Here is a 27521-nt window from a genome sequence, read left to right on the forward strand (position 1 = left end):
AAGAAAAATCCAGGTCTCAGGTTCAATTAAGCTGCAAACCTTAATATGCTTGTAGAACTTGGGTGAACAGCAGTTCTGGGGTATTTGGACATCTGAGAAGCTGAAGAGCTGTCTCCTGCCCCAGATCAGCTTCTCTGTTTCTACCAAGTGATGTCCTTTTCTTAGCAACTGCTCAAAGCCAAAGATATGAAGGACACGACTTAGGAATGGATCTTGGCTCAGGATAATGTTAAGAGCGTGCCTGTGCCTAAAGAACAAAATAGTCCCATTTTATCTAGTTGAGCTGCAGCAGCAATGCAGTCACAGCACTCAGAGCTCCAGCCAAAGGCTCAGGGGCTCATCAGGACAATGCTTAACTATTGAGACACCTGAGCTTTGTCACTCCAGCTTCTGAAGTCTTGTTACACATAGTAGGCAGTATACAGTCAAGTTTTTCTCCCTATGGTATAATCAAACCTTCCAACTGCAGCAAAAAATTGAGCATTTAAGCCAAAGGTAGGTCTCTCTGAAGTACGTGGAGTCAAGATACTTCTCTAGACCAACACTTACTGCAAGGTAAGTGGGGGAATAGTCCCGGAGCTTCATGTATGAGGCATGACACTGGGACAGGTGCTTGGTTAGGTGCTTTCAGCAAAGAGATCTGAAATCCTGGTAAATGGAAGGCTTCAAAGCACCTGGTATTTAGTATCTACTGACTTAAAACCTATCTTAAAACTGTCAAGTAAGCAAATAACTGAATGTACCAGGATCTCTATGCAGACATGAACTCCAGCTATGTAATCAAACACCTTTGAAGGTTCTGACTGCGTGTGGCTCATTGCAATTCAAATAGCGAGAGAAAGAAGGTTCTATTCACTTCATAAAGTGTTTTTGAGAAGGTTGTTTGAATTTCTTTGCAGAAATCCTGCTCTATGTAACTTACTTTGGATATGTTCTATATACTGATACAGAGGGATGGGCAACAGATAACTCCTTGTCATTTGTAGTTGTTAACAACTCGGAATTGAGTTGTAATTTTTGCATTTAGGTGTTTAGATAAAAATGTATTTTTCTACAAGTCATTTAAAAATTGTGAATTTTGATGTTTTTTGCTTCTGTTCAACATTAAAAAAAATCTAGGCAATAAGGAAAAAAAGAAGTCCTTATTGTACATGATGCCAGAATGCCAAAGATGCACAATTTACATTAAATCCTGCTGCATGAGAATTTGTCATAACAGGCATGAATTCTAAAAGAACGTCAACCAAAACTGAATGAAACCTCACATACACACTTGCTAGCGAATGTAGCCTGCATTTTCATCACACCAATTACAGCACATTGCTCCTTCTATTTTAATCCGTCCTTAATGGGCAAGCTTATCTTCCCATTATTCAGGGAACTTTTTTGTTCATGCTTCAGCAATTGCATGACAACTGATTAACAAATCGAGGAACCAGTCTTTGACGGTTCCCTTAGAATAGTGCAAACAGTTCTCAACACAGAAGACACCGGGACCCTAATTTCTGCCTTCACTAGATTAAAGGCCATAAATGATGAACAGCGCCTAATCATCTAACACAGCTGATGAATACATTTTTTTTTCATCACAAGCCTCAAACATAGCGTCCGCTGAGATTTACATGATGACAACACTTTATCAGTCTGGCATATTTCCTTATGCTCTTTACGTCTGTGGCTACTACTTAATCTTCTCTACAAGAAGTACGGCATAGTGGAACTGGAAATGTGATTCTTGCAGCAGAGCAGGTTGGTACATGGCACTGCTGTATCTATAGGGTGATTTCAGCTGATTTCTAGGTGGAGCGTTACAAACCACCACGTGCAGTTATCAGCCCCTGTACGAGAGGCCCAAGACTAATCTAACGTAAATACCGAATTACTTACCACCTCTAGAGAGGGTGGTTGCTCCAGGCCAGGGTTGAGCTCATGGGCCAGGCTGTGCAAGGAAGCTGTCTGTACAATGCCTGGCCTGCGGATATACAGAGGACTTCAGTCTCCCGTACTGTCAATCTCGGTCAGCATGAGCTCAGACATTCACCAGAACCCTAAGGGTCAAATTCTGCCCTCAGACGCTCCCGTTAAGTTCAACAGAAACCATATACACTGTTGGCCAAAAAGGATCTGACCCTAAGAATGCATTAAGCAGCAAGCCCACCTAAGCAGAGGAGAACCATCACGTTCCAAAAATTTGTGACATCAAAACTCATATACATCAGCCTCTCACATGAAATTCTTATATCAAACAACTGTATTCTGTAACTCTATACAGTGAGGACTCATGATCTCATGTCAGATTTTTCATTACACAAACATTTTCAAATCAGGAATGAAATGAGAATAAAAATAAGGTACGATACTTTCTGACACCGCTTTAACCCCAGAAGACGTGGTGAACATACTTCAAATACACAGCCCTGTGAAAATGCATATATTTTTGTAAACTCAGTGGAACCTAACATTTGTTTTGTTAGAAGACTTCCATGAGGCAGACAGCCTCAGCTCTAGACTACTCCTGTTTCAGATCCTGGGCAAGTACAATTCCTGCACAACCAGATTTCCAGACCTCCACAGCATCCAAAGAACCTCAACATACATCCTTCAGCTACAAATCCTAACCTTTTCTTGGGACTGTGCTTTTAACTCACTGCAGCGTAGATGAGAGTTGATCCCTGATAACGATGTCTTTGAAGAAGATTTGCAATAAATGTATACGTAAGTAAATGCACACATCCCCATCCATTTCCGAGGCTGACACTTAGGAGTGTTTAATATGGTTTGTTTAATATGGTCGAGAGCAAAACAATAAAATCCTCATTTCCACCAAGAGCTCCGTAAGCACAAACAAAGAATGATTTACCTTATAGATTAATGTATCGGAAAGGACAGAAGACTACTAGTCAAATAATTTATTTTTAGTAGAATCATGCTGCCTATATAACAGAGATATCAGAACCTAACCACTCCTCTCACCTGTGCTTTCTGGATACATCATTTATCATCTAGCTGTAACGTATACATACTAGAATAAGGAGCTCTGCCTTTCTTCTTCTGCCCTCTGACTTTTCACAGATAAACACACACAAACACGCACTGTGTATTTATTTAGACAATGTCTCAGGTGAGGACTGAAACAGCTCTAAAGCAGAAAACCCACTAGAATTTTAATAACTGAGCTTCTCTCAGGCCAGACCAACACCTAACAGCCTGAGCCATAGCACAACCCAACATGAATTCCACTGGTAAGAGAAGGCCAAATCAAAAGATATTACTTACATGTATGAGTCTTCTTTGTTACAGAAATACCTGTAAGAAAGAAATGAGACCAACGTTAGCAAAGTGAGCACGGAGTAAATTCTTTTGGCATCGCTGAACTATTTTATTTCAGACATACAGCATCCACTATAAAAGATGAATGAAAATTGCAATGATTTGTATGTTAAAGGTGGGAGTATCTCCCTTCCCTGGATGCAGCCTTTAATGGTATATTCTCTCTTTACACCCGATCAGTAAATGTTTCATCATGCACTGCTTAGATTTTGTTGCTGGAATGCTATCTACACGCTGCTGTTTTAAAACTGAAGCTGATTGAAGCAGAAGAGACCAACACCACTATGGAAGCCCCTTTTATTTTCCATGGCTGCAAATTTTCCCACACTCATATTAACCAGTGCACGTCAAACTACCCAGACAGAACAGATTTGAGCAGTACAACAATTCATTTGCTATGTTATTAAGTTCAAGTAGTTCCTTGACTGCAAGCTGTAGCTTATGCTCATTAAAACCAAATGAACAGCGCTCTCAATAGAGTATTACTTGCCATAATTCCAAGCCAGATGCAAATATCTCCAAGCTGTTAAATATATACTTTTTGAAGTAATGAAGATGTTTTCATGCTAGACAGGCATGTGGCGGCAATCACCAGTGATGGTCCAGTGCCAGTGAAATTTGAAAGGCATTTTAAAGGAAGCAACAGAGTGAACAGAACGAGGCAAAATTCCTAATACCAAATAAAGATAAAATTAACTCTGTTAAATGTCATCGGAATTCATGCTTGAATACAAACAATATTGTCTCCACTTTAGTAGATAACTGGTGCTGTACTCAGACCCCTCAGTATTTAAGCTTCACTCTCCTTGGGGGGAAATTTATGAGAAGAGAAAGAGGTTACTGGAAGCAGTACAAGTATTTGAAACATTTCATTTGTGATTAAGGCCTGTAATGAAATTTTGGAATTGGAATTGCCTGGCTTACTAGTCATGAAAGACAGAGACTTGAATCTCGTTAGCTACCGTCCTATTCCTTTAATCACTTCTTCCAAAGACAAATTACTATGGAAAAAATAAGCTTTTATTTCAGGCTTCTGTCTTGTGGAACATGTCAGGGAGGCAGCAGGTCATAATAAATCAGAAAAACACATATACTTTATTTGCATATTTAGAGCTAACTTCCAAAGCCAACTGTTATCAAACTATTTAAGGCTTTGGCAGACACATAAATTCACAACACCAACCTCAAATACGTATGTAAACATCACGAGGATTTTTTTTAATTGCACTTGTGTTGCTACTGGCCTTTTGGTTTTGAACCACCAACTTCTACAAGTATGAGCACTGGAACTCTTCTGTTCCCTGGAAAGAAAAGCTGAGAGGCTCCAGGCTCTGGAAAGAGGAATTCTGAGCAGTTCCTTTGAGCAATTTTGTAAATGTGAGATACTGGCCAACAGCTAGCAAAATAAGGATAGTAGAACTTGATTATGTACGTGTGCTGACTCAAACTGAAAGATCCCAGCCAAATCTGTGCATTTCTCATGCTAAGAATTAGGAGCTGCAGCCTCAAACCGTACCCTTGCCCATTTGACCAGCCTCTACAATTTTAAGGAGGTTTTACGGAATGGGAAATGAAGGGGAAAAGGTCTTAAATCCGAACACCATTTGCAAAACTTCCTCTCCCAACACTAGTGCTAATAAATGAATACATCAGTGCTCTTTCAGCATTATGGAAGCCATATGTGCACGTTTCTCAGAAAATAATGCTTTCTGTAAAATCACTTTGAACAGAAAGTGCTTATGCTGTCACTTCTGATTACTCACAGCCTCTTCACAATGGGATTTGCCACAGCACAAAACAGACTTAGCTGTATTCGCTGACTGAGGGCCTACTTTCCCCTGATACATGAAACAGTGATGGAAATATTAGTGCTTCTATTTTTCTACCTATTCTTTTTTTTTAATATGAGATGAATGGTGAGTTTTTCCAATCAGATTTTCCCATAATAATTACCAATCACCACCTGCTAAGGCCTTTTAGCTGTTTCATGCAGATATTTTTAGATAGATTTTTAAAACAACAAGTTAGAGGCAGACTTTCTTGCCTCTTCTTCATTCTTACCCTGGTAGTTGCAGTGAAACCTAAGGATTTTGCTTTGAACCATGATTTTACAGCGACTAACTGCAATCTGGTGGAACAAGGATAAATGTTGCCACTGTGTTCAACAGGATTAGAATTAAATTAATCAGGAATCTTTACTTACATTACAGTGAGTTGTGAATTTTAAGAAGCCTTCCCTTTCACACCAGTAACTGTCACCAGAAAAACTGAGCACAAAATGTACCAGCACATCCAGTTACTTAGGTTAGATACATCATAACCAGCGCTTTAAATTCTGAATATTAAGTAAGCAACACATGCCTCCATCATTGTGATCTGTTTTAGCTTTAGTGCAGAAATCCAGTGACACTGCTATTTAGAACATTCAAGAAGCCTAATTATCCTAGATATGAGTGTATCATGAAAAAAAAAATCAGTCTGAAAGCTACTTAATGTAAAAAAGGGGAAATCTTTGGGCCAGCGCTAACTCCCACTTGCATACATGTTTGAATGCCTTTCCCATGAGCTGTATCCCAGAAGCCCTACGCAGACAACTCAGCAGTACTTCTGAAATCAACAGGATCTCTTATGAAGCTAATTCTGCAAGTCCAACATACATCAGTAATTCTCTTCACAAGATTAGCCATGATTAACTGGGATTTCACTCGTTTATAAATATTTGCAGGACTGGACCATCAGTAAACTGAGATTTAAGTAGACACTCCAAAATAAAACCTAAATCTAATACACCACTGAAAGACAATGATTTATTTTTATTAAGTGGAGCACAAAGAACCTATTCATCCTTTTCAAAATGTTACTTGATGTAAAATCACTTTTTTTTTTTTAACATGCTCGGAGGCTGAGGGGAGACCTCATTGCTCTCTCCAACTACCTGAAAGGAGGTTGTGGAGAGGAGGGAGCTGGGCTCTTCTCCCAAGGGACAGGGGACAGGACGAGAGGGAATGGCCTCAAGCTCCACCAGGGGAGGTTTAGGCTGGACATTAGGAAAAAATTCTTCACAGAAAGGGTCATTGGGCACTGGCAGAGGCTGCCCAGGGAGGTGGTTGAGTCACCTTCCCTGGAGGGGTTTAAGGCACGGGTGGACGAGGTGCTAAGGGGAATGGTTTAGTGTTTGATAGGAATGGTTGGACTCGATGATCCGGTGGGTCTCTTCCAACCTGGTTATTCTATGATTCATTTCAAAATGTGATAGAGTGGACTAATATGTGACCACTTGCCACGATCAGCACTATCCTAAACGCCAAGCTTTCCATTCTTACTTAACACATAAAAAGAAAATAAAGAGAGGAAAAAACAGCCCCAACTTCAGTGTTGCTAATACAGAAAGACTTCCTCACTTAACCAACTAGACTTCAAAGTAAAGCAAAGGAAATGTCATGAAAATACCACAATATATCACTGCCATGGTTATCAGTGAGTGAAAGTTTCAGTATTACAGTTATCAGAGAATTTATCGCTTCAGCAGTGCAATTTGACATTCCTGATCAACACCAAATCTTTAACAAATTAACTTCTTGGACTTTTCATTGTTGCTATGCAATGCTCTTTGCAACAGCAATCGAGTTTTTTTTTAAATGAAAAGAAGTCATCCACCATTTGCTTTCCCCCTCCCACTAACAATATGTAATTTGCCATGATGGGTGGTATTTACAGAAATAGCTTTCTGGATGCAATGAACTTTGAAAAGCCTATCAACCAACAGAGACAGGCTACTCTTTTGCAAGCGGTTAGCTTGACTGACCTTCACTAGCCAACTTCAAACAGAGATAACAATGTCTTCAAGTACGAAGAGACACGCAGATATTTTACACATCATAAGCTGTTTCTCACAGTTGCCCATCCAAATAAAGACGCATAATGAAACATCACTTACTCTGTGAACCCAGATCCCTGCTGCTGTTGTACAGTTGTCAACTTCCCACATTTCAAGGGAAAAATATACTTTGATGTACAGAAAGATAAGTAAAAAGTCCCCTGTCTGGCAGAATACATACATTACTCTGCAAAATATCAAAGGAGGATATTCTTGAGTGCCATTTTCTTAAACCTCCAAGAAAACTCTTCCTTTGTTTGTATGGATAAACACACACATCACAGGCAAAACTCGTAACTAATTTCCAGGACCTCTGTTAAGCATCCTTGTTTCTCCTTCGCTTTGCTTTTTGACTCAAAATCAGGTGATTAACATCGGTCTGATGACAGTAGATCTCTGCAGACAGAAGACATCCATCAGGCTTTGCTCACATGGGGGCACGTATCGATAAACAGATATTCAATTTTCTTGTACTCTCCCCTCAAGCCAGCATTATGGCTCCATTGTGTTTTGGAAACCAATCATTTTATGATGGAGTGGAAATCTTTTGGGGAAAAAAAGTTAACATTTTAAACTCCAAGTATCCTGATGGTGTATTGTGTAAAATCAGAAAGAAAACATATTACAAGCTCGGATCCCACTCTGTTTCATCCTGTCACTCGACTCCTTTTTCACTCTGTCACTACACAAAGGTAGCAATTAAGGGGGAAGATTATATGTAACTACCAAACCAGAATAATAGATTTCAGCATATCCAGAAAAGAGTTTATTATTTTAGAAACTTTAGTAATGATTTATATTGATGTCTGTGAGGATCTCTGGCTTGAATGAAATTTGTGCTCTTTGTAGTCCATTGTTTGTGGTCACCGATGTAAAATTAACTAACATACAGGTGCAGTAAATACAACTTAAGGGAATTCAACCAAAGAAAACGATGTTGCAAAGCAGTGTGCGTGCCTAGGACAGACGAGCTGCTAATGATGATCAGCACACATTAGTGAAGACAAGGTCATCACTGGATATTTGCCATCACAGAATAGAACGAGACCCTCACAATTCTCAAGTTTATACCAAGTATGACATATATGGGATGGAATCCTCTGTTTGTTTAGGGTCACCTGCCCTACTCGCTCCTCCTCACAGGCGGGGCCCCCTTTGGCCATTTTGAGGATGGCCTTGGTTAAGTTGTATGCCCTGTGTCATCTCTTTTGGAGAAAAACACCGTCTCAAAATCATGCAGTTAATTTCAAAGAATGAAATTACTTCCAGCAGCTGAGTCAGTCATAAAACTGACTCTAATGTAGCTCAAACCACAACAACATAGAGTTAGCAATGACAGGAGAAAATTGCCACGAGTCCCGCAGGCATCACTGCTGTAAGCACCGTGCTCCTTCCTCCTCGTGGCGTTCAAAGAACAGAGCCTCCTCCTGCTGAAGGCTCTCTCCTATCAGCACACTTGTGGGAACAATTCGTTTCACTTGCACTGGATACCCAGGCCAGGAGCTCCGTGACGTGTGCAGTTTCCTGAGGGGTATCAGTCCTCACAGTGGCCCTCCCCACCACTTGATTCACTGACCACAGCTCTGCTTTTTCTCTGCTTAGCGATGCTGGACAAAGAAAACTTCCCAGCAGATGTGAACCATTAAACGAGCAGCACTGTTATTGCAAAATCCCTACTTGTTGCTCCCAAGAAGAGTCCAACGGCACGGACGCGTGTGTGCTGGACGCCCACAGTCCATGCTGTGGGACAGGTAACAGCACGGTTTTCGGCTTTCATTGTGAAGCATAAAATTACATTTTAGTTGGCTGCTCTCCCAGACCTACCATATCAAGAACATCATCCCAAGAATACTTTTGAAGTAATTTCAAAGCAACATGCTACTTAAACATTGTGCTCCCCATTCTCCTACCGCAGCCTTTCAGACGGCCTTGTTCAAGACGACTGACAACGTTTAAAGGCATGAGTCAAGCCTCAAAGAGCTCATCGTATTTTCATAAAAATCCAGAAAATTAACCAACTGCAAACAAAAATTGAGGGTGGGCGCTATCCTCCTGAATGTTAACTCGGGGTAATGGTTTCGAGTCATTTCTCCAGGCATGTGGACATCGAACTGTCCTTAGAGCAACAGTTTGACTCTCTCAGAGAGGCCCAGGTCTCGAGATAAAGGCTGAGGTGGTAACCGCAGGGCTGCAGCGGGTCCTGGTTACGCCAATTCTCACCCAGAGGCGCTCCCTCATGACAGGAGATAAAAGAAGCCTCAATGCCCCGATTCTGTGCCTTCAGGGAGCTACAACTACAACATAAACGTCTTCACGCAGGCCGCCAAAGCTCTTTCATGTATGTAAACCAAAACAAAATGAAACAAATCCAACCAGCTATCAAACGTGTAGCTGTAGTCCTTCTTACTTATGTTTTGTGCAATAGGAATTCATTGTTTGAGAATATCACAAAGTTAAATACATTGGATTAAGATTTAAAATGATCTGATGGACATCCTTATATCGGGACCGGGAAAACAACGGGCTTCTATTTGGTGAACGTTTTAAGATTTAATTGTAGATAATTTTTCTTCTTATTCCACGCTATAAAAGCTTGCAATAAAATCTGTTGTGTTTAAGAATTATACCTATTTATCTCCTGTGTTCTCACTGACAGTATAGGAGACAACCCATGAAATGCTCTCAGTATTTCCATGGCAAGGAAAAAACCTATTCATCACTTGTCCATAAGCAGAATACGATCATAAAACTCCAGAAGCTGCATGCATCCATAAAATACCACAAAACAAACTCCCCAGAAGAAATGTATTTCCTTAATTCATGAGTTACTGATCCACTCAGTTTTTTGAAACCAAGTCCAGTGAATGTTGGTGCTGCCGCCACCTACTTTTATGTAGTGTTTGGACCTACAAAGTTAATCACTGAAGGTTAAGGCTTCCAACATTTAGTAACACAAATAATTAGCAATCACCGCCCCCAGTCTTGCTGAGCACTGAGCTGTTCATAGCATATTGTACCCTACACGGTTTGACATGGCATAATCTATCTGAAACAGCATTAGCATGCCACATAAGTTACTTTAAATTTTATGTAACACACGGACACTCTGGAAAACACTCTGTGCTCTAGCTATAGGCTCCTCACCCAGCTGCCCTTCCTGTAGCTTATGTTCAAGTCTAATTAAAACTATTAAAACTCATCACTCACAGATGTCTGCACACACCCTGGAATTATCTTTGCCCAGCTCTGTCTCACACAATTACACAGGATTTCTTTTTGTTTCTTTTGGAGAAGTACCAGCAGTGGCAACATCAATGCTTACCATCACCCTGATTTCCCCCTAGTGTAACTATCTGCACTGAAACTCATTTAATAGTTTGTCGCTCGAGAAGGGAGTGGCTTGTCAGCATCAGGTATGCTCTGTGTGTCAGTGTGACCCCAGACCCTACGGGCTCTCCAGGGGATTGGAAACATGATACAGGGGCTTGTTCTGAAACATACTTTCACAGGAACACACAGTTTTAAATAATGGTGTACATGCACCTCTATCCTTAAAACTCAAACAAAATATAAAAATAAAGGAAAAGGACAGAATTATTTCAGACTTCAGGAACCTCAAGGTGAAATCTAATCTATCCCTTTTCATAAGAGCTTAAATCAAAACTGGCATCCAAAATCCTTGGTTAGTAGGTGTGCTGCAACACGTCCTGCTGGTTACTTATATCCAAGCATTCTCCTTGTTTTGGTCCTAAGTCAAATATATTCACTTCCCTTGAAATGAAGGGATCATCAAGATTTGCTGCTGTTTCAGAAATTCAAAACCGCATTACTAATTCAAATGTCAGTCTTAACTGACTTACATCCAGACAAACCCCGAAAGTCTAAGACCTATCCCACACCAAAAAGGCAGGCAACTCCTCCACAGGTATTTTTTATGTCTTCCTTGCTGGTAACGGATTGGCTTTTTTTGAGTATCTCACATCAAGTTAATGCTTATATATCCTCAAAACCCAAACACTACTTGCAGGTTGCAGGTGAAGAAACAGAAACGAAGTAGCTGTGTAACTACCAGTCCATATTTATAAAGTGGGTTGCCTGGCTCATTGTAGCAATCTTAACTCCAGAACTCTCTGAACAAGGATCTTCTCTCACTGCATTATTCGCAATCAGTTCATGACTTCATCAAGATGACAGAGATACCATGAGATAAGCAGTATAACGTGTCTGAATTTTAATGCTGCATCTCATTTTATAGCCCATGGATATTTTAGAAACAAAATTTGGGCCCCCATTCTTTAAGTAGTTTATGCAATAACGTGCTAAGGTCACATTATCTGTATATGTGTTAAGATCCCATCATGAGCGCATAGATAATAAATGTTTCCTAAAGGTTTCTCAAATTGTTCTATAGTACTGAGTAGAGAATTCAACACTAACTGCAGACAATTTAATGTTTTCTAGATTCTCACAGTATTTCAAACGGCAGCTGTGTAATAAAGTAGGTATTTCTCTGCCATGTAAGACCTTTCATAAACACGGAGGAAGTTTCTTAGGCTGACTGAATTCTGTGGTTCACCCCGACGACTTCCACCTACTCAACACCTTGGATGAACTTGGCCCACTGTGCATCAAACAGAGCCAGCTTTGGGTATCAATTCTTACAACAACTGGAGGATTATTTTAACCAAAAGGTCATTGGTATTTTTAGAAAGGAGTATATTTTTTTAACTCACGTGTTCTGCAAAGAATAAGAGAAAATTTTTGATCTAGAAAAATTGATTCCTTATACATTACTTCATCTATCCCAACTGAATACTTCAGCTGCCAATGTGCTATAGTACATTTGCCTTTCGGTATTCTTCTGAGACTGACTGTTGCAAAAATTACGCTTTTTTCAAGCAGTCTCCTATCATGGAAACTTTTCCCTTTTTTTATTTCAAAATATACTGAGGTTAAATCTCAACTTTTCATTGCTTTGCTCTCCTGAGGATAAGAAATAAGATTCTATTATGTCGTCTTCATGTCGTCGGGGAAAATAGGGTGAGGGAAGGATTAGTGCTAGAAGTTCATGCAAAATTTGAGACTTGAATATAGCGCAAGTAGCACTTCGACACTACAGACTCCTTCAGTGCCAAGACCCCCAGAGAATTGAGTTTAAATCACTAAACTTATTTCAGGAAAGGGGAGAACACTCTAGAGAAAAGTCTGTCGACTCTAGCAAAATTAATAAACTGGTTGCTCCTGATGTGAACTACATTTCTTGACAAAAGTTTGACAAAATTTCTAATTCCCTCTTAGCTGCTTGTGAATACTGCACTTGTTGCTCCCTTTTAACAGTTATTTAATACCGCAGCACAATAGAAGTGACAGAAATTGCTAAGTTTCACTCACCTTGCGCTTTCACTGTCAGTTACAAGCAATAAGGGAAAACTATGTGAATTACACTAAATAGAGGCATAAAACACATCAGAAAGCAGTCCATTTGCTTTTTATAACATATACCGAAGAAGTGGTATTTAGCATCTCAGGAAGATAAGTCCAGAAGGACACGCTGAACAAATGCCCCCAAAGCCAGAAAGTTCCTTTGCAGCGCAAAGGCCCTTTTTATTATTCTAAGCTAAGGCTTTGTTTGCTTTAGCTACAGAGCACAGATGCCACCCCAACATATTTTTCACTTACATGAGGGCTCTGACATGCCTGTAACTGTCTAATAAAGCTGACATCTTTCCCATGAGCCTGGATCTAGGAGCACCTTTCCAATAAGTAGTAATGATCTTCCATTAGGAGATGAAAAGAGTTTCCCCGAAAAACTGAACTCAGAAGTAGGAAAATACCTTCTGTGGATCAAAAAGGAGGAGGAAAGATCACGTTATGCTAAGAAGTGTCCTAAAATACTGTGTAGATGTGTACTGTACACAAAAGCAATGATCACACCACAGCTCTAATCACCTGAAAAGTACAGCTGGGACTCCGCGCTGGTGACTCCGGTCTTCTGGCAGCGCTGTTAATAAGCAACTGCGTGTTCCCTTTCATGGCGTGTGACAGTAAATCTGTATTGCATCCACCACTCCAAAACTTCTTCCTGCAACAATATGGGCTTCGCTCATCGGTTTTTGGAATGTTGTTTGCAAAACAGCCTATTGCCTACCGACTCTCAAATCTTCCTGACCAGGTAAGCCTTGTCCATTATTGAAGTCTGAAAGATTTATTATACAATGAACTTGAAATACAACAGCGTACTTCAAACAAGTATTTACCACTTTCAGTATGGTCATTAACTTGGCACAGAAAAGAGAAAGCTATTTTTAGATATAAGCCCCAAGCACAAACCTTGCTTCCAATGCATGTGTCAGACTGACTTTAGCCTTTTTCCCCTCTGTGCACTGAACTCATGGATAGCTAGTGTCACGTATCCCTCTCCTTATATATAAGCTTGTGGGAAGAGACCTGTTTTTGTGACTTCGGCGAGCTTATATGACTGACGCAGCATGGGTGAACCTGCCAGGCTGATGCTATGTGGTTAAGATTTCAACCGTACGCTTTAAGACTTGAGGGACCTGTACTCAGCATTCTGGTTTTGCCACCAATTCCTCCAATGATTGTACACAATTCAGGTAATTTCTGTGTATTGGCATCTCCTACCAACAAAATAGGTAAATTCAGCCTGTTTCTTCCTCTCTTTGCCTAGTCAGCTCACATTATCATCTTTTAAAGACAGGTCCGAATTCTTGATATAAGTTTGGATCAACTTTATTCAGTGGTCCTTCTTAACTATTAAAAATATTCCCTAGAGGTTAAAATCACTGAAGATCATCATAATGAAAAGACTTCATTTTTGGAGAACAGAGATATATGGTTAAAATTTATGATTTTTCAATCTATTCTGTACTTTATATCACCATCCTCTACATCTACCAGAAACTGTAACTACTTCTAACCACATCTAACCAGCAAAATTTCTTTCATAAACTTTCTGCTCCCTGAAGACAATGGCTCCCTCAGGAATACAACAAGAGCTTTTACGAATGCTTATAAGCAATCTGAAGCTGTGCAGCAGTCAAAAAAAACAAAGGGCATGAAAATATCCAAATAATCCCACATTAACTATTCTCAGAGCTGAACGGAAATTAAACAAAGGTGAGAAAAAGGCATAACCTGACTCCTTTACATACATGGCTCAAATTTACAGCATTAGTAACTAAAGCTTGAGACAAGAAAACTGAGCGCTAGCCTGTAAATTCATTCTAATGACATCATCATCAGGATTATCCTTTCGGGGGTGGCTTGTGTAGGGGGTTGGGAGGAGAAGGCAAGGGCTTGAGGAAGTGAGATTTGATTATGTTTGAGCTATTTCAATTTGAGGATGCTCTTAACTGACAAAACAGAAAGCATCTTATCTGAGAAGGGATTTTCCTCAGCTGCTTTAAAAATCCTCCATACATAGTGAAAGTCAGCACATTCCCTACAGGATCAATTGGCTTGAAAAACTCCAGACATCCTCTATATCATCTTAAAAAAAAAAAAAAGTATTTCCATATAAAAACTTTCTCCAGGCAAAAGCATGCCGTGCAAGGGTTTGTCCTGGGGCAATTAAAAGAGAACTTTTTATAAGTAAATTTAGTGCTCTCAAAGTTGCTGCATTGACAACACTCGATACCAAAGGGTTCTCTTTAATCCAACAAGCTGCAGCAGAGCAAATGTCTCTTCTGCCACTGCTCTTTATCTCACCGTAGGATGAGCTACATCTAAGGGAGGGTGAGAAGGAGCTTAGCTCTTCAGGCTCATTCATCAAGAAAAGTTACTTTTGACTCATAAGCTGCCTCACTGATTTAAAGAAAACTCTCATCCAAACATTTGAAGTGCTTAAATGATTTCTTACCTATTAGGCAGTGAAGTGTTGGTATCTGCTGAAAGGGCCAAGGCACCAAAAGCTCTGAATGGAACTATTTGGTACTTAGGTGAAATGCAAGTAAGAAAGCGACATCTTTTTCAGAAGATTTCTTGGATTGCCTGTACTAAACTGAGTTTACCTGAAATATTGGCTAATAGCAGTCAGTTTCAAAGCTGTTCCTCCTCAAAATTATACACAATAAAGTTTTAAAAAGATTTTGTATAAGGTCATGCTTTTTGCATTTATTACTGTATTTGCACACCATTTCTCTATGTAATTATTCCTAGACAGCAGTAATACCCACAGAATTATTCCTAAAAGGACAAAATACAGAAAGAAATTCATTTGAGACAAAAAGCTTTCAGTTTTAAAAGCTGAAATCACAGATTGTCATCCTTACAGGTGGACTCATGATTCTTGACAGAATACAAGAGACATAAGACCTGAAACAGAAAAGTCAGATTGGCTGAAATGGGCTCCTTAGCCGGAGGCCAAGGGAAGGATTCCCAAATCACTGCCAGGTCCTCGCCGCAGGAGGATCTCCTACCCAGAGCTGCCACAGCACTGCCTTGGCACCTAAAGAAAAGAACTACAACCCCCTTTAACTTTAGGTATCCTAGTTTAGAGTTCCTATAACCCTGCATTTAGAGAATCCTGTTCTATGGAGACAGAAAGTGCAAATGCTCCTCCTCGTACATCAACTAACTGATGACAGTTGAAGATCTACTTCTCATTCTGTATTTGTTTCACAGAAAATTTATGTTGCCACTACTGTGCATACTTAGTACAACCAATCCAGCCTCCTTCCTCCTGCTAAACTTGTCTGCTATCAGATTTGGCACCAACTAATAACATAGGTGGGGTATTTTTCAAATGGCTTTCAAAGAGGACTTCACACTAGAGGCATTCCAAGATTCTGTGGGGTCACCACATACTCCACATGCAAACAAAACTCCCATTAGCTTCAGCTGACCAGTATGGGATGGAATACCGCACTTTAAGCTACCGGGCAAGAACTATGTAGTTTGGCATGTGCCTTAAGCCAGACGGCACAGTTTATCAAGCTCACTTTTGAGATAATACAGCCTGCCCGTAACAAACACTTCTGGGTAAGTGTCTTTACTAGTTAATACATGCAATAAACCTAACAATAAAATGTAAGATGAGCTCCAGTAAAAACAAACAAGTTACTCACATTCTTTAGAGGTATATCGATGCTATTGTATGCATTAAAAAATGATGAGATGTCTCCAAGCATTTCTTGCATTCTACAGCCTTATCATGAGAGTTTTTTACCTTAGAACAGACTTTTTAAGAGACGTGGCTATGGCTCTGTCTCACTACAACAAACTGCACAGAGTTAGTTTAGCATTCTCTTGTGATCCAAACATTTACGCTAACCCAAATATCCCCAGGAAGACGCGCAGCCGGTGTTCCATTAATACTTACATATTTTTGTTTTCTTATTTCTCCAAATAACATACATGAAAGAACGAGAAACCCAGGAAATCTAATGCCTAAGACCCTTCACATAAAAATAACACATCGCTTTGTAACGTCCATAGCACTACATAAATGCAACCAAGAATAGTACTTGAACCAAAAGGTAAGAAAAGGACACGGGACAGACAACAGAAGGAAAAAAGTCATTTGAGAGAATTTTGAAAGTAAGTTTTTAATTGGTATTAACCAATTAAAAACACTAGAGAAATTATCCAAGAAGGTCTTGTGAGGTTTCCATACAGGAATTCAATGCTTCGGTGCCCGCTTTCATTTGTGTGCGCAGAAAACAGGTATTTGCATATGCAGCTAAATGTACGTGTGAATAGTCAGATACGCATTTTCTCACACGGATGGGCAATTTTGTCAATACATCCAAGGCAAGGATTTTGAATGTGTCCTTGAGCCAGGCATTCAATCTCTGTTCCCCATCTACATTACAAGGATAATACTGCCTCAGAGGGCTTCCACGGGCGAGGCTAAATAGGATTAAGTTTGAAAGGTGCTGATACGTCCCAGAAAGCTCATATAAATATATCCTGATAGGTTCCTAACTAATATCATCACAACATAACATTCAGCTATCTGACAGATAGTTAATGACAGTATTGGCCAGTTGGTTTAAATCAGTAATTGCTATCCACTGGAAGTTGTTTTTTGTATTTTCCACTCAAACTCCTGGCAAATATGATGAAACATGATGATACGGCAAAGTAGAGTTGAGAAAAAAAAACCTTCAAAAATCAACAAGATGCAAATTTACCTTTTCCTACCCTGAATTGCTGTGCTCAGCAGGGGTCAGGCAAGGAATTTGTAAATATGTGGAAAGAGACACTTTTGGATGCACTGAAAATGAGCAGTATTTATTACTAAAAATCATACACAATTTGTATAAATATTTACTGAACTAAAAGAACATGTTGGCCAATGTTTTCCACAAATCAGTGGAAGGGAGTCCCTAATTAATGAAACCAAAGCTGCAGGGTTTTACTCGGCACTTAAGACCAGTGCTAGAAGCTAAATGCAAATGCCATAGTTCAAACACTGGAGTCTATTGAGTCCTAGTGCACTCTTGCTCTCGGCTGACTGCTTGCAAACTGTGAAGAGCATTAAGGTGGATGGGATTACTGCCAACTTGAAGCTGTTAAATGACTGCATTACAAAAATGCTCTATAACTCACTGTTGTTGAATACCTTTCCTAAAAAATTCTCAGCCACTGGGAAACAGAAATAGGGAGGAGGAAAGGTTATTTTTTTTTTTTTTTTCAGAAATTACATGACCCTGACAACAGCAGGATCAGAACCATTTGACCCACGGAAAAAAGGAATCATTCCAAAAAAAGGAATAATTAATGACCAAGTCTATGTGCATTCCATTAACTACAAACAGCTGTCATAAACATCTCAATTTAAAGAGCTGCCGGATAGGGAATTATAGCACTGTAAAAAGCTTCTTCCTTCTGCTGCTCCACAGAACCGGAACATATCAAGGCTTTAAATTTTTAAACATGGCTTTCATGTTCTTTGGTGCACAAAAAAAAAGTCTGAAAAATCAGCTTGCTAAGAAACTCATCTAGCAGCCTCCTACCTTTCTTTGTCTGGAATGTTTTCTCTACACTGACCAGAAGTCATTCTGCTTATTAAGGCCTTTAATAATTTTTTTCAAATTGTTTAAACACCGCAGTAACTTCACCTCCCTCGGGGGATGCTCTTTCCCCATTCTATCCAGGGACCTCGAGGTCTGCCCAACCTTTTCTTAGGGGTAACAGTGTTATCATAATTAATATCTGGCACACTTGAAAGCCACAAAGGCAGATCACTTCTCACACCCAGGGCGTAGCCAGAGCAAATGTAGAGGAGGGCAACGTTATAGGTACAATAACAAGTTATTATGGAAGAATAAAATAATTTTGAGCATGACAAAACCTCTCAAAATGGCAGATCACTGCTGTCTGCTCATCATGCACAACATTTTCAAGATGAACAGATCCCAGCGCTACTGCCGCCTCGATTAAGAAAAGTCATTTTATTTGCCACACCATATTTGAACATGTGGGGGTTTTATTGCCTCCTCTTGCCAGTAAAGAATGACTAATAACCGTAATTTGTAATTTCCCAGCTTTTGTGGTTTCTGTTTTAAGCAGCGTTCCTTATCTTTTCTGAGTTTCAATTGGGGGAAAACTGTCTTTTATGCAATATTTTTTTCCCTTTTCCTGTCAAGTTAACACCTCCTGGGTCCCAGCTGTAGCGGAGGAGACAAGTACATCGACAAACATGGGCACTGAGGCTTCTTTTTGTTTGATAAGGCTGCAAACATCCTAGGTAGCAGAAGCATTATCTGCCTGCGTCGGTCAAGCAAAGCATGCTGGAGTTGAACTCTCTTTCAAATTCTGAGGCTGAACCATGAAGACAGGTACCAACAACAGGAAACACCACATCCCCCCCAAGAAAGGCTTTTCTTCTCGAAAGCTCACGCTCTGCAGTGCCCCTGCCAAAAGAAACACTTGGTATTCATTTTCAGTCCTGGCATACATTAAATCCTTCCTTTTAGATGCACAACAAGCAGCTGACTTAGGCTTTTGAAGACCTCGGTCCTGATCTCCCTTCCAGGCTGGAACTTGGCTCCTGTGCTGCAGAACCCCTGGAAAACAGGCAGTGACAGCACAGCTCACAAGCAGACTCTGAGCCCAGCCTGCCCTAGCCGCACGCCCTCTGCACAGATACTGAGCACAAGACACAGGGAAGGACCTGTTTTCCTGTGAAATGCTGATATTTCTTTCAAACTACACCTAAGTGTTACTTCCCAATTCTCCTGAAGCCTCATAAAGCTCCACCACATGTCATTTATTTAGGAATAGACTAGAAAGCATGAAAAGCATTTGAGTTATACCAGCATATTAGGAAAGAAATTCAAAGTATAGATTTTTAGGAACATAGACCAACCACCATGGCATTTTCACAACTCTTTCAAGTCCAGAACATGGGAGTTCAAATGTTCCAACTGAACACAAATGAACACAGAAACCCCACAAACCAAACCAAACCCACAGAACCAGAAAACTAAATCAAAGCCCCCAAACCTTAAAAATTAGTTTAATTAATTTTCTTCTTAGCATCCTCTCAAAGAACAGCAAAAGGTCAGTGTCTCGCTGCATGGGAGGCTGGCAAGACGCCGGCTGATACATGGGCTAACAGGCTCCCAACTCCGTGTGGAAAGGCAGTGATCACCCCGTGGAACTGCCCTAGCAGGTCTCTTACATCCGTATTTTCAAGTTAGCCCCTCAATCACCCACCCCACCAAACACTCCTCTTCAAGTCTCGATTCTGTTCTCTCACTTGCCTATCAAAAACTCAGCCAGCCTTGGCTAACAAGGACTGTACATATAGTCTAGATCTAACCTTTAATTCTGTCAGATTTGCACGATAACATGGAGCTGTATTTGAGATCAAGAGAGCCTCTAGCTATTCACAATGTTGGGAGAAAATAAAACCTAGGGTTCTGGTCAACAGAATTAAAAAAAAAGAAGAAAGGGGAATATCCACCATTTCCCTGATCGTGCTAATAAAACCACAGAATTTAAGGAGTGCTTTTGTCTCCATGTTTCCTTTTTCTTGCTCTTTTGTGTAGGTGTTTTTTGTAGTTAGGAAAAATGGAAATGTCAATTATCTATTTTGGAATCAAGCAGAGAATCCTGGAAAGCAAGGCAAGGGTGTCCCAGTCCCGAGGAACACAAGCTGTGAGCTCTGCACACACAGCTGTTTCACCTCGAAAGCAAGTTGCCAGTGTATTCCAGGAACAACACACGGTTCGTTCCTTTTCCTTCTTTCAGTTTCAAAAGCACGATGCAAACCAACCCAACGTCCTACATCATTCTGAGACAGAACCAGGGAGAGGATAGGATGACTGATGGCACTGAAGTAAATAGCAATCCAGAACTTCAGAGTTCAACTCTCTCCAACTGTGAAGCGCCGATAGAGATTTTACAGTCTACCAGTGCCGTTGCCAAAATACGGATTTTCAGCAATTCCCAAATCTCCGCTGAGATGCAGCACTGGAAAACTTCCCAGCAGTGTTCCTACCTAGGCTTCCAGGTTTGACAGCCTGAAAAACTGGTCTTTTCATTCTAAAACACTTCAAAACTAGTTCAGACACCCAAGACTGTTTAAGCGTGGCATCCAATGACTTATACCACGTGTGTTATTCTCAGAGCAATGAGACACAAATATTCTGTTAGAAAGTTCTAGGCTAAACACAAAGGAAGCCATTTCTTTCTCCAAGAAAACGTATCAAATATCAAAAGATGCAGTAACATGCACCTACTCTCATTCCAAAGAATATTTATTTTAACTTCTGACACTCTTTCTAAAATATCATCAGTACTTTTTTTCCACACAGAAAAGTAACGCAGTGCAGCTTCTTCCATCTTTGGCTGGGATTGCGTTCTTCAGAACCATCCAACACCAACACCTCAGCTAATATTACTGTTTTACAGACAATTTTTCAAAGTTGTTTGTTGCTGGTTTTTGTTCTTCAGATGAACTCGTATGAACTCCTTCACATTGGGATAAAATAAGGAGTGATGATATATCTGTGCATCCAGTTCTCTGAACAGAAAAAACTATTGGGGCTTTTCCATTTCTCCTCTCCTGGCGCCACCCTTATGTCTAGTAACACGTGGCTTTCCTAGTATCTGTTTGATATTTTTCTCTACCAACCATGAAAAGCATACAGACCTCAGCATCACTGAGAGAAGTGGAAAATAACAGTAGCCCTGCTTTGGAACACAAAGAATCACTGCACACTCAATTCCATGCTAACATTTGTCCTCGTTCGGTTATAGCAAGCACTGCAGACGGTGATAAAGCAACCAGACTTTATTTACCTTTACTTAACGGTGTTTTCAGATCTAATTCCTTTTGAGTCTCACATTTTAAAATGACAGCAACCAAGGAAATATTTGACACAATCTAAAAGAGCAGGATAAGTTCTGATTCACTACATTCTTTACCAGTGTTAATGAATCTGTTTTAATGCCACTATACTAGCACCTCTGCACCAAAACACCTGAGTGACCACTTAAATGAGTCTGTTTGGCAAAACATGTGCAGAGACACAGAACACAAACTGCTTTTACACAAAGACTGCATCGAAATGCTTCAGTAAAAATCTCAATACAGTTTTTGTTATAAAGAAAGGCAAAACATTCCGTCTGTTTACAAATCTCCCATCAGCTGTGATACGACCTTTGGGATACACTGAGAACTGGCGTAATTCAGTTCACTTGCATTACTGGCAGAGCAAAAAACAATAACCTTTCCACTAAGCATTAAAGTGCTACTCTCATCCTAGAGAGTAAATTTAATGATATTAAGTATTAGCTTTTAGCCTTGCAAAGAGACTGAAAACAATGTCCCTTCCCAACTTAAAAAAAAAAAAAAAATCAGCCCTAAGAAAAACCTACAAAATAAGTACAGCTGTACAGCTCTTGAGCAACAAAATACAATTCACTAGCTCCTTTGTAGGAAAAGTAAAAGGAAATAATCTTTTGTTTCTCATAGGATCCAAAATTGACCAAAGAGTTAAGTCCTCCGGTCCTCTTAAGGATTCCAAAGAAGTGAGTAACTGAATCCCACAAACTCTCTGGAAAAAAATCTCAGCCTACAGCTCTTAAAGACAGTAATGATAAAAAAAGAATATTCTGACAATCATATTAAAGGATAACTGGCAATAGTCTTTTATATTAAACCTTAATGCTCAGTTAGACCACTGAAGCAGCAGTGGAAATATCAAAGATCCACTAGATCTTGTCTTGCCAAGCTGTAAAATACACTCCAAGGAAGTTCTCTTTTCTCTCTCTGCTCATTCTCATGCAGACCGGTTCCTGACAGATCCTCAGAGACTGCTTCAGGACAGGCAAAAAGCTGCACTACATAAAAACTCCAGGGACACCAGGGAGTCCCTCTGTGGTTAGTGGAGCTCTCACAGAAAAGAATTTATTACTGCTTGGTAAGCAAGAGGTTAATAGCCTATATAAAAAAAACACCTCTAACAAAAATGTTATTCCAATTGTATTACATTTAGGAGCCCTGAGGGTCATGGGGTAGATAATCAAAAAGGACAAGGAGGAAATTAAAAAAGGGAAGAAGGCAATCAAAAAGGGCATTTAGAAGGACCCATAATCCTCCATAGGAAGAATACTAATTATACTACTGCATCATCTTATAATTAACCCTGATCTACATTTTTTTTTTATTTTAGCTGTAATAACTTTCACATGTACAATGATTTGACTGCTAATTCTTACCAAGCTTTTTTGAAGAGCTATTTTAGTTTTGGTAGCTACTTTTCACATAGCAGTTTAACTCTCATTTGTAAAGAAATAAGACAAAATATTTAGATATTTGAATTATTTTGTCATCTGTCATTCTGATTAGCACATTGGTTTCCTTTTATTCTGACAGGGCTGGGTGGTACTTTTTCTTTCCCCAAAAGTCTCTTGCATTTATCAGTGAAATTAATCTCTGATAGAAATCAGCGCGTTGCACCCACTTCAGCAGTCAAACTTGGCCATATGTCTTTGTGATGTCTTCCATCTGTATTTCATATTTCATTTAATAAATGTGGGATGTTATTGTAGCCAGCAAACTGAATTCTCAACATACCTTCATTCCGCAGCAGACCCCTGCTTGGGCTCACCTGCATTCTTGGGACCCGGGCACACATTGCTGTGGTATTTCCAAGGACTTACAAACAATTCTGAGTGTTTGCCAAGCTCCAGAAAAAAAGTGAGCCCCAAAATAAGGTGCTTCCCCTTGGACAAGGCTAGGCATTTGTGCAGCAAGCCAGAATTCATTCCCAGACTAACCCGAGATGTTAATACATGTGATGATTTCACAAGAAAATCTGGCAGTGAGGATGTATAAAAAGTGGGCTCTACAACCGACCTGGAGGAATGAAAAGACACAGAAAAAAGCCTGTCTGAAGTCTGCCCACAAAGGAAGGCATCTACAGACACCGCTTGTTTTTTCCCTTGATCTTTTTGATTCATTCTAGCTCCACACACTTTTTGCAGGTATAAAAGCAGGTCTGCTCCCCTCTTAACACTCAGGTGCACAAATAAACATACATAACAACAGAAATTACTTCTAACTGAATGTTTGTACTGTGATATGAAGTTATCTTCTTTTTTTCTATGCTTTCTTCACATACCTGTATTGCACCTTTCATTAATGGTCACTAATGTTCTTAATGGTCACTAGATTCTCAGATAATGAGCATTTGGAGGGTGTTATTCCCAAGTCAGGGCCAGTCTAAGGACCGTAGTCTCTAAGCTTCCTCCATAGCACATGTAGTGAGAGGAAGAATGTTTTTTATTATTTTAACAATCACTTTACTTCAGAAAGATAGGGCCTGAGGATTTTGGCTTACACGGTATAGGAAACATCAGCTTCACAGAAATCTGGAGAGTTTACTGTGTGGCCAGCAGCCTGTAATCTCTGGACAAACACATTATTCCTCCAGAGAACACAGAAGACCAGAAAAAATCAAACGGCAATCTATGTGATTAAGGCAAATTTCCTTCTGATTATCCAAAGAAAGTATTATTTCTAAAGGAAGAATTTAACTCCGATTAAAAGGCAAACCCTTTACTTCTTAAATAACAGGCTTTAGTCCTGCATCAAGAAATTCTGTCCAGGCACGGTAACAATTTGCAGAGCGCAAATAATGTTGGAATTTCCTCCTGTATCAGTTCGTACATCTGTGCAAGAACTTGGGAAAGAGGAATACTACCCTTCTGGGAAGCCGAGTGAGGATAGAACATCCTAAAATGTGAGTAGGCCTGTCTGAATATCTCAATCCCTTTTTTGTTCCCTTTGAAACCCTATCTTAACCTAACTGCGCCTTCCCAATCAATATTTAATAATACAAACGCCACATCACCCCAAGGCATTCAATACTCTCCTATTCCTATTATTTTCAATGTGATAATTTTTAATACAGCTACCGAATCCTTTGAATTGATGGTTGCACTCCTCAGGTAATACTAGAAGCTTCACTTGAAGCTTCTATTGCACCTGCACCATCACTTGTCAATGATTTTTCCTTTTCTGGTTTATCTTTCAAGGTGGTAACGCAGACGGCAGCGAAATGAAGCACAGAATCATCTCGATAATGACCTGTCATTCCTGATGCCTTCCTCTTTCCATAATTGAACAAATAATTAAGAGCAAACACAGTAAACAACTAACAGTTGGAAACATCAAAAAAAGGCAAGAATTGCTATCTTGTAAACAAATGCTAGGCCAGCTCCGAGTGTTGAGCAAGCGTACCCTGTTATGCCCACCCAAGCTGTGTGCTCACAGCAAGCAACTAATGATGTTGAAAGTTCTCCTTATTAAAAGTTGAGCAGTTACATTACCACTTTGCAGCTCACTTCTGCCCTGGATAAATCAAGGTGCTGTCTGCTTAAGCAGCTGTGGTCAGACTGAGTATTCCTACCTGCTATCTATTTTTTCCACTAAAACAAAGAGGTATCAATTCCAGTTAGAGAGTTCAAAAAATAGAAATACAATTGAAAACTGTATAGAATAGAAAATAACAATGCTAGAACACCGATTTGCATGTGATAAAAATGAAAGGAGTTATCAGATAACTTTTTTGTATATTTCTAAGTGTAATTGCTTGCTCGGTTCAATGGCTCCTTTTTAAGAAAAGAATTATGCTAATTCCACTGTATAAGTTCCAACATAGAGGGACAGGCCAGATGAATGGTGATAAGTATTCCTCATTGAAAATGTTCTTAAATATTCTAACCTAGATAGGGTAAAAAAAAAAAAAATCGAGTGTGCAGGGCTGGGCTGGGCTGCCCTGTGACACTACAGGAGCCCAGCAACAGGGCACTTGTGGGACGATCTCTCCTGCCCAGGGCCTATTTATTTCCAAATCTCCTTCCAAAGCTGTGCAGTATACATCTCCTGGTTCATGGCAAAAGCAACTCTTGCTATATGTCTCACAGAGTCAGGAATTGTCTGAGAAATCAGCCTAAAGTACTAGCCAGCTGAATTTAGTTAGGTTAAATTTATGCTAAGGGTATGGAGGAACCTCAAGAATAAAAAAATTGTTAGCCTGCAAACCAGAGGTGTGAGTTTTGTAGGTATGCTAACATTTTGGTTTTCTCCTCCTCTTTCAGAGAATGTACAGAACCCCTTTTCTGTTTCTTCCCCAAGAACCGTGCTCGGTGGGAGTCACATCTTCAGGCATTACTGAGATGGTGCACTCATCTTTCCAGATACTATGACAGGTCCCTGGTGGCTTTTCTGCAACCTCCAGCATGCACTGAATGCTGATGGCAGCTAGGACCCAATCCTTCTTTCACTCATTTGTTAAATAAGCAGGTTTCCAACTCCTTTCTGCACAGCACAAAATAAAAAAAGGGAGGCAACAACTTTAAGACTTAAATAAAACTGAACAGAATACAGATGAAACATTTCTTTACATGAGTTTTCTTCGTGCCGAATTCCAAAGGCATTCTGCAAACAATGGAGGTGTAATAGTAATGAAAAAAAAAGCAGCCTGCAAAAAATCTCATTTAAAATGACAAGCAACCTGAGCCTGGGCCCACTGCGGCTGCTCTTGCTTTGTTATTGGCTGTCCACAGCTAGCAGGCCTGGTACCCGGACTGCAGATCACTTGATAACAGAAGTACCCCTCGTATAAAGCTGCTCTGCAATCAAATTTAACTGCTAAGGTCTGTGGGTTTTTTTTAACCACTGAACTACAGTTCACCTACTTTTTGCCCAGTAAACAAACTTACCTTTCTCAGAATTTCAGCTTACTAAATTCGCCCTCAAGTTGTTCAAGGGACAAAAACCCTGAAGAAACCACATAAGCTACTCTTTCCAGCTCACTGCAAGGCTACCAAAACCTCAGAGGATTCATAAATTTTCTTGAGACCGTTCCTCTCTCTTCTCTGAGCACACTGCTACGCTCACACCAAGTCAGACAAAAAAAAAATACATAAAACTCTTCTTTCCTCCAAAGGCCCCCAACCCCGTGCATGAACAAGCTGTTTGTTGGGCAGCATGTGCTCAAAACATGGTCCTGGAAAACACAGGCTTTGTTGCCTGTTTAGCACAGTTCTGAACTCATAGAATTGACACAGCAAGGCACAGCAGGCTACAGAGATTTGCATTTCGTTGGCCATCCTGTGATGTAACTACTTGAAAATTAGCAATTGAGAAAGACAGGTGGGAAGACTGAAAAATACTAACTGGTAAGCATTCCAAAGCCAAGCAATAAATAATTGAGAATGCTTTCTGGCTAAGTTTCTCTGTCTAAAAGGTGCTCAAGGTAGAGAAGGGTAGTTGGATAACTAATAAATTTGCTCACACACTCTGTAATTCCATGGGATACACAAAGGCAAGTTACAGGCAAACTAAGCCTATGATTCAGTTACCTTGAGAGCAAATGACCACCCATAAACACATTTTTTTTTCCCAGCACACTACCTGCAAATGACTAAACTGTTTTCATGCATTTCCAATTTCAGCTGATTTTCTTCTGCTCCTGCTGTGATTGGCTCATTTGCTTTCGGAGAAGTTTTCAGACCTAGCTTGAGCTTCAATGACTTCTAGAATTAAAGCATTGCTAGATTTGAAGGAGAGAGCTACTTAACATCATTGAATATGCTCTTCAGCCACTCTGTTGACAGAAGCACATCAGTGTGAGCTATAAACAACTGATACTCATCAAATTCTCTCTGGGTAGGAGAAAAAGAATTTTAGCCACAGACTATGTAATATGCAAAGCAGACCTGAGTGAACTATTCAGAGAATAATCTTTGTGGCAAATTCTCCCCTTTTCACTAGTTATGAATAGGCTTTGACTTTCCTGAATTCACAGATGATTTAAAAGAATACGAC

At 39.9% G+C, this 27521-nt stretch overlaps 1 protein-coding gene across 2 annotated transcripts in view; it reads right to left on the reverse strand.

Annotated features, from left to right (window-relative positions):
* Positions 1-27521, reverse strand: part of RORA (RAR related orphan receptor A) — a 338545-nt gene that overhangs the window by 106399 nt on the left and 204625 nt on the right. For both annotated transcript variants that reach the window (XM_069866984.1, XM_069866982.1), the window contains exon 2: positions 3277-3306. In XM_069866984.1, coding sequence (XP_069723085.1) covers positions 3277-3306 — 30 coding nt within the window. The remainder of the gene's footprint in view (positions 1-3276; positions 3307-27521) is intronic.

This window comes from Phaenicophaeus curvirostris, chromosome 12 (genome assembly GCF_032191515.1).
Source record: "Phaenicophaeus curvirostris isolate KB17595 chromosome 12, BPBGC_Pcur_1.0, whole genome shotgun sequence".
Taxonomy (NCBI): domain Eukaryota; kingdom Metazoa; phylum Chordata; class Aves; order Cuculiformes; family Cuculidae; genus Phaenicophaeus; species Phaenicophaeus curvirostris.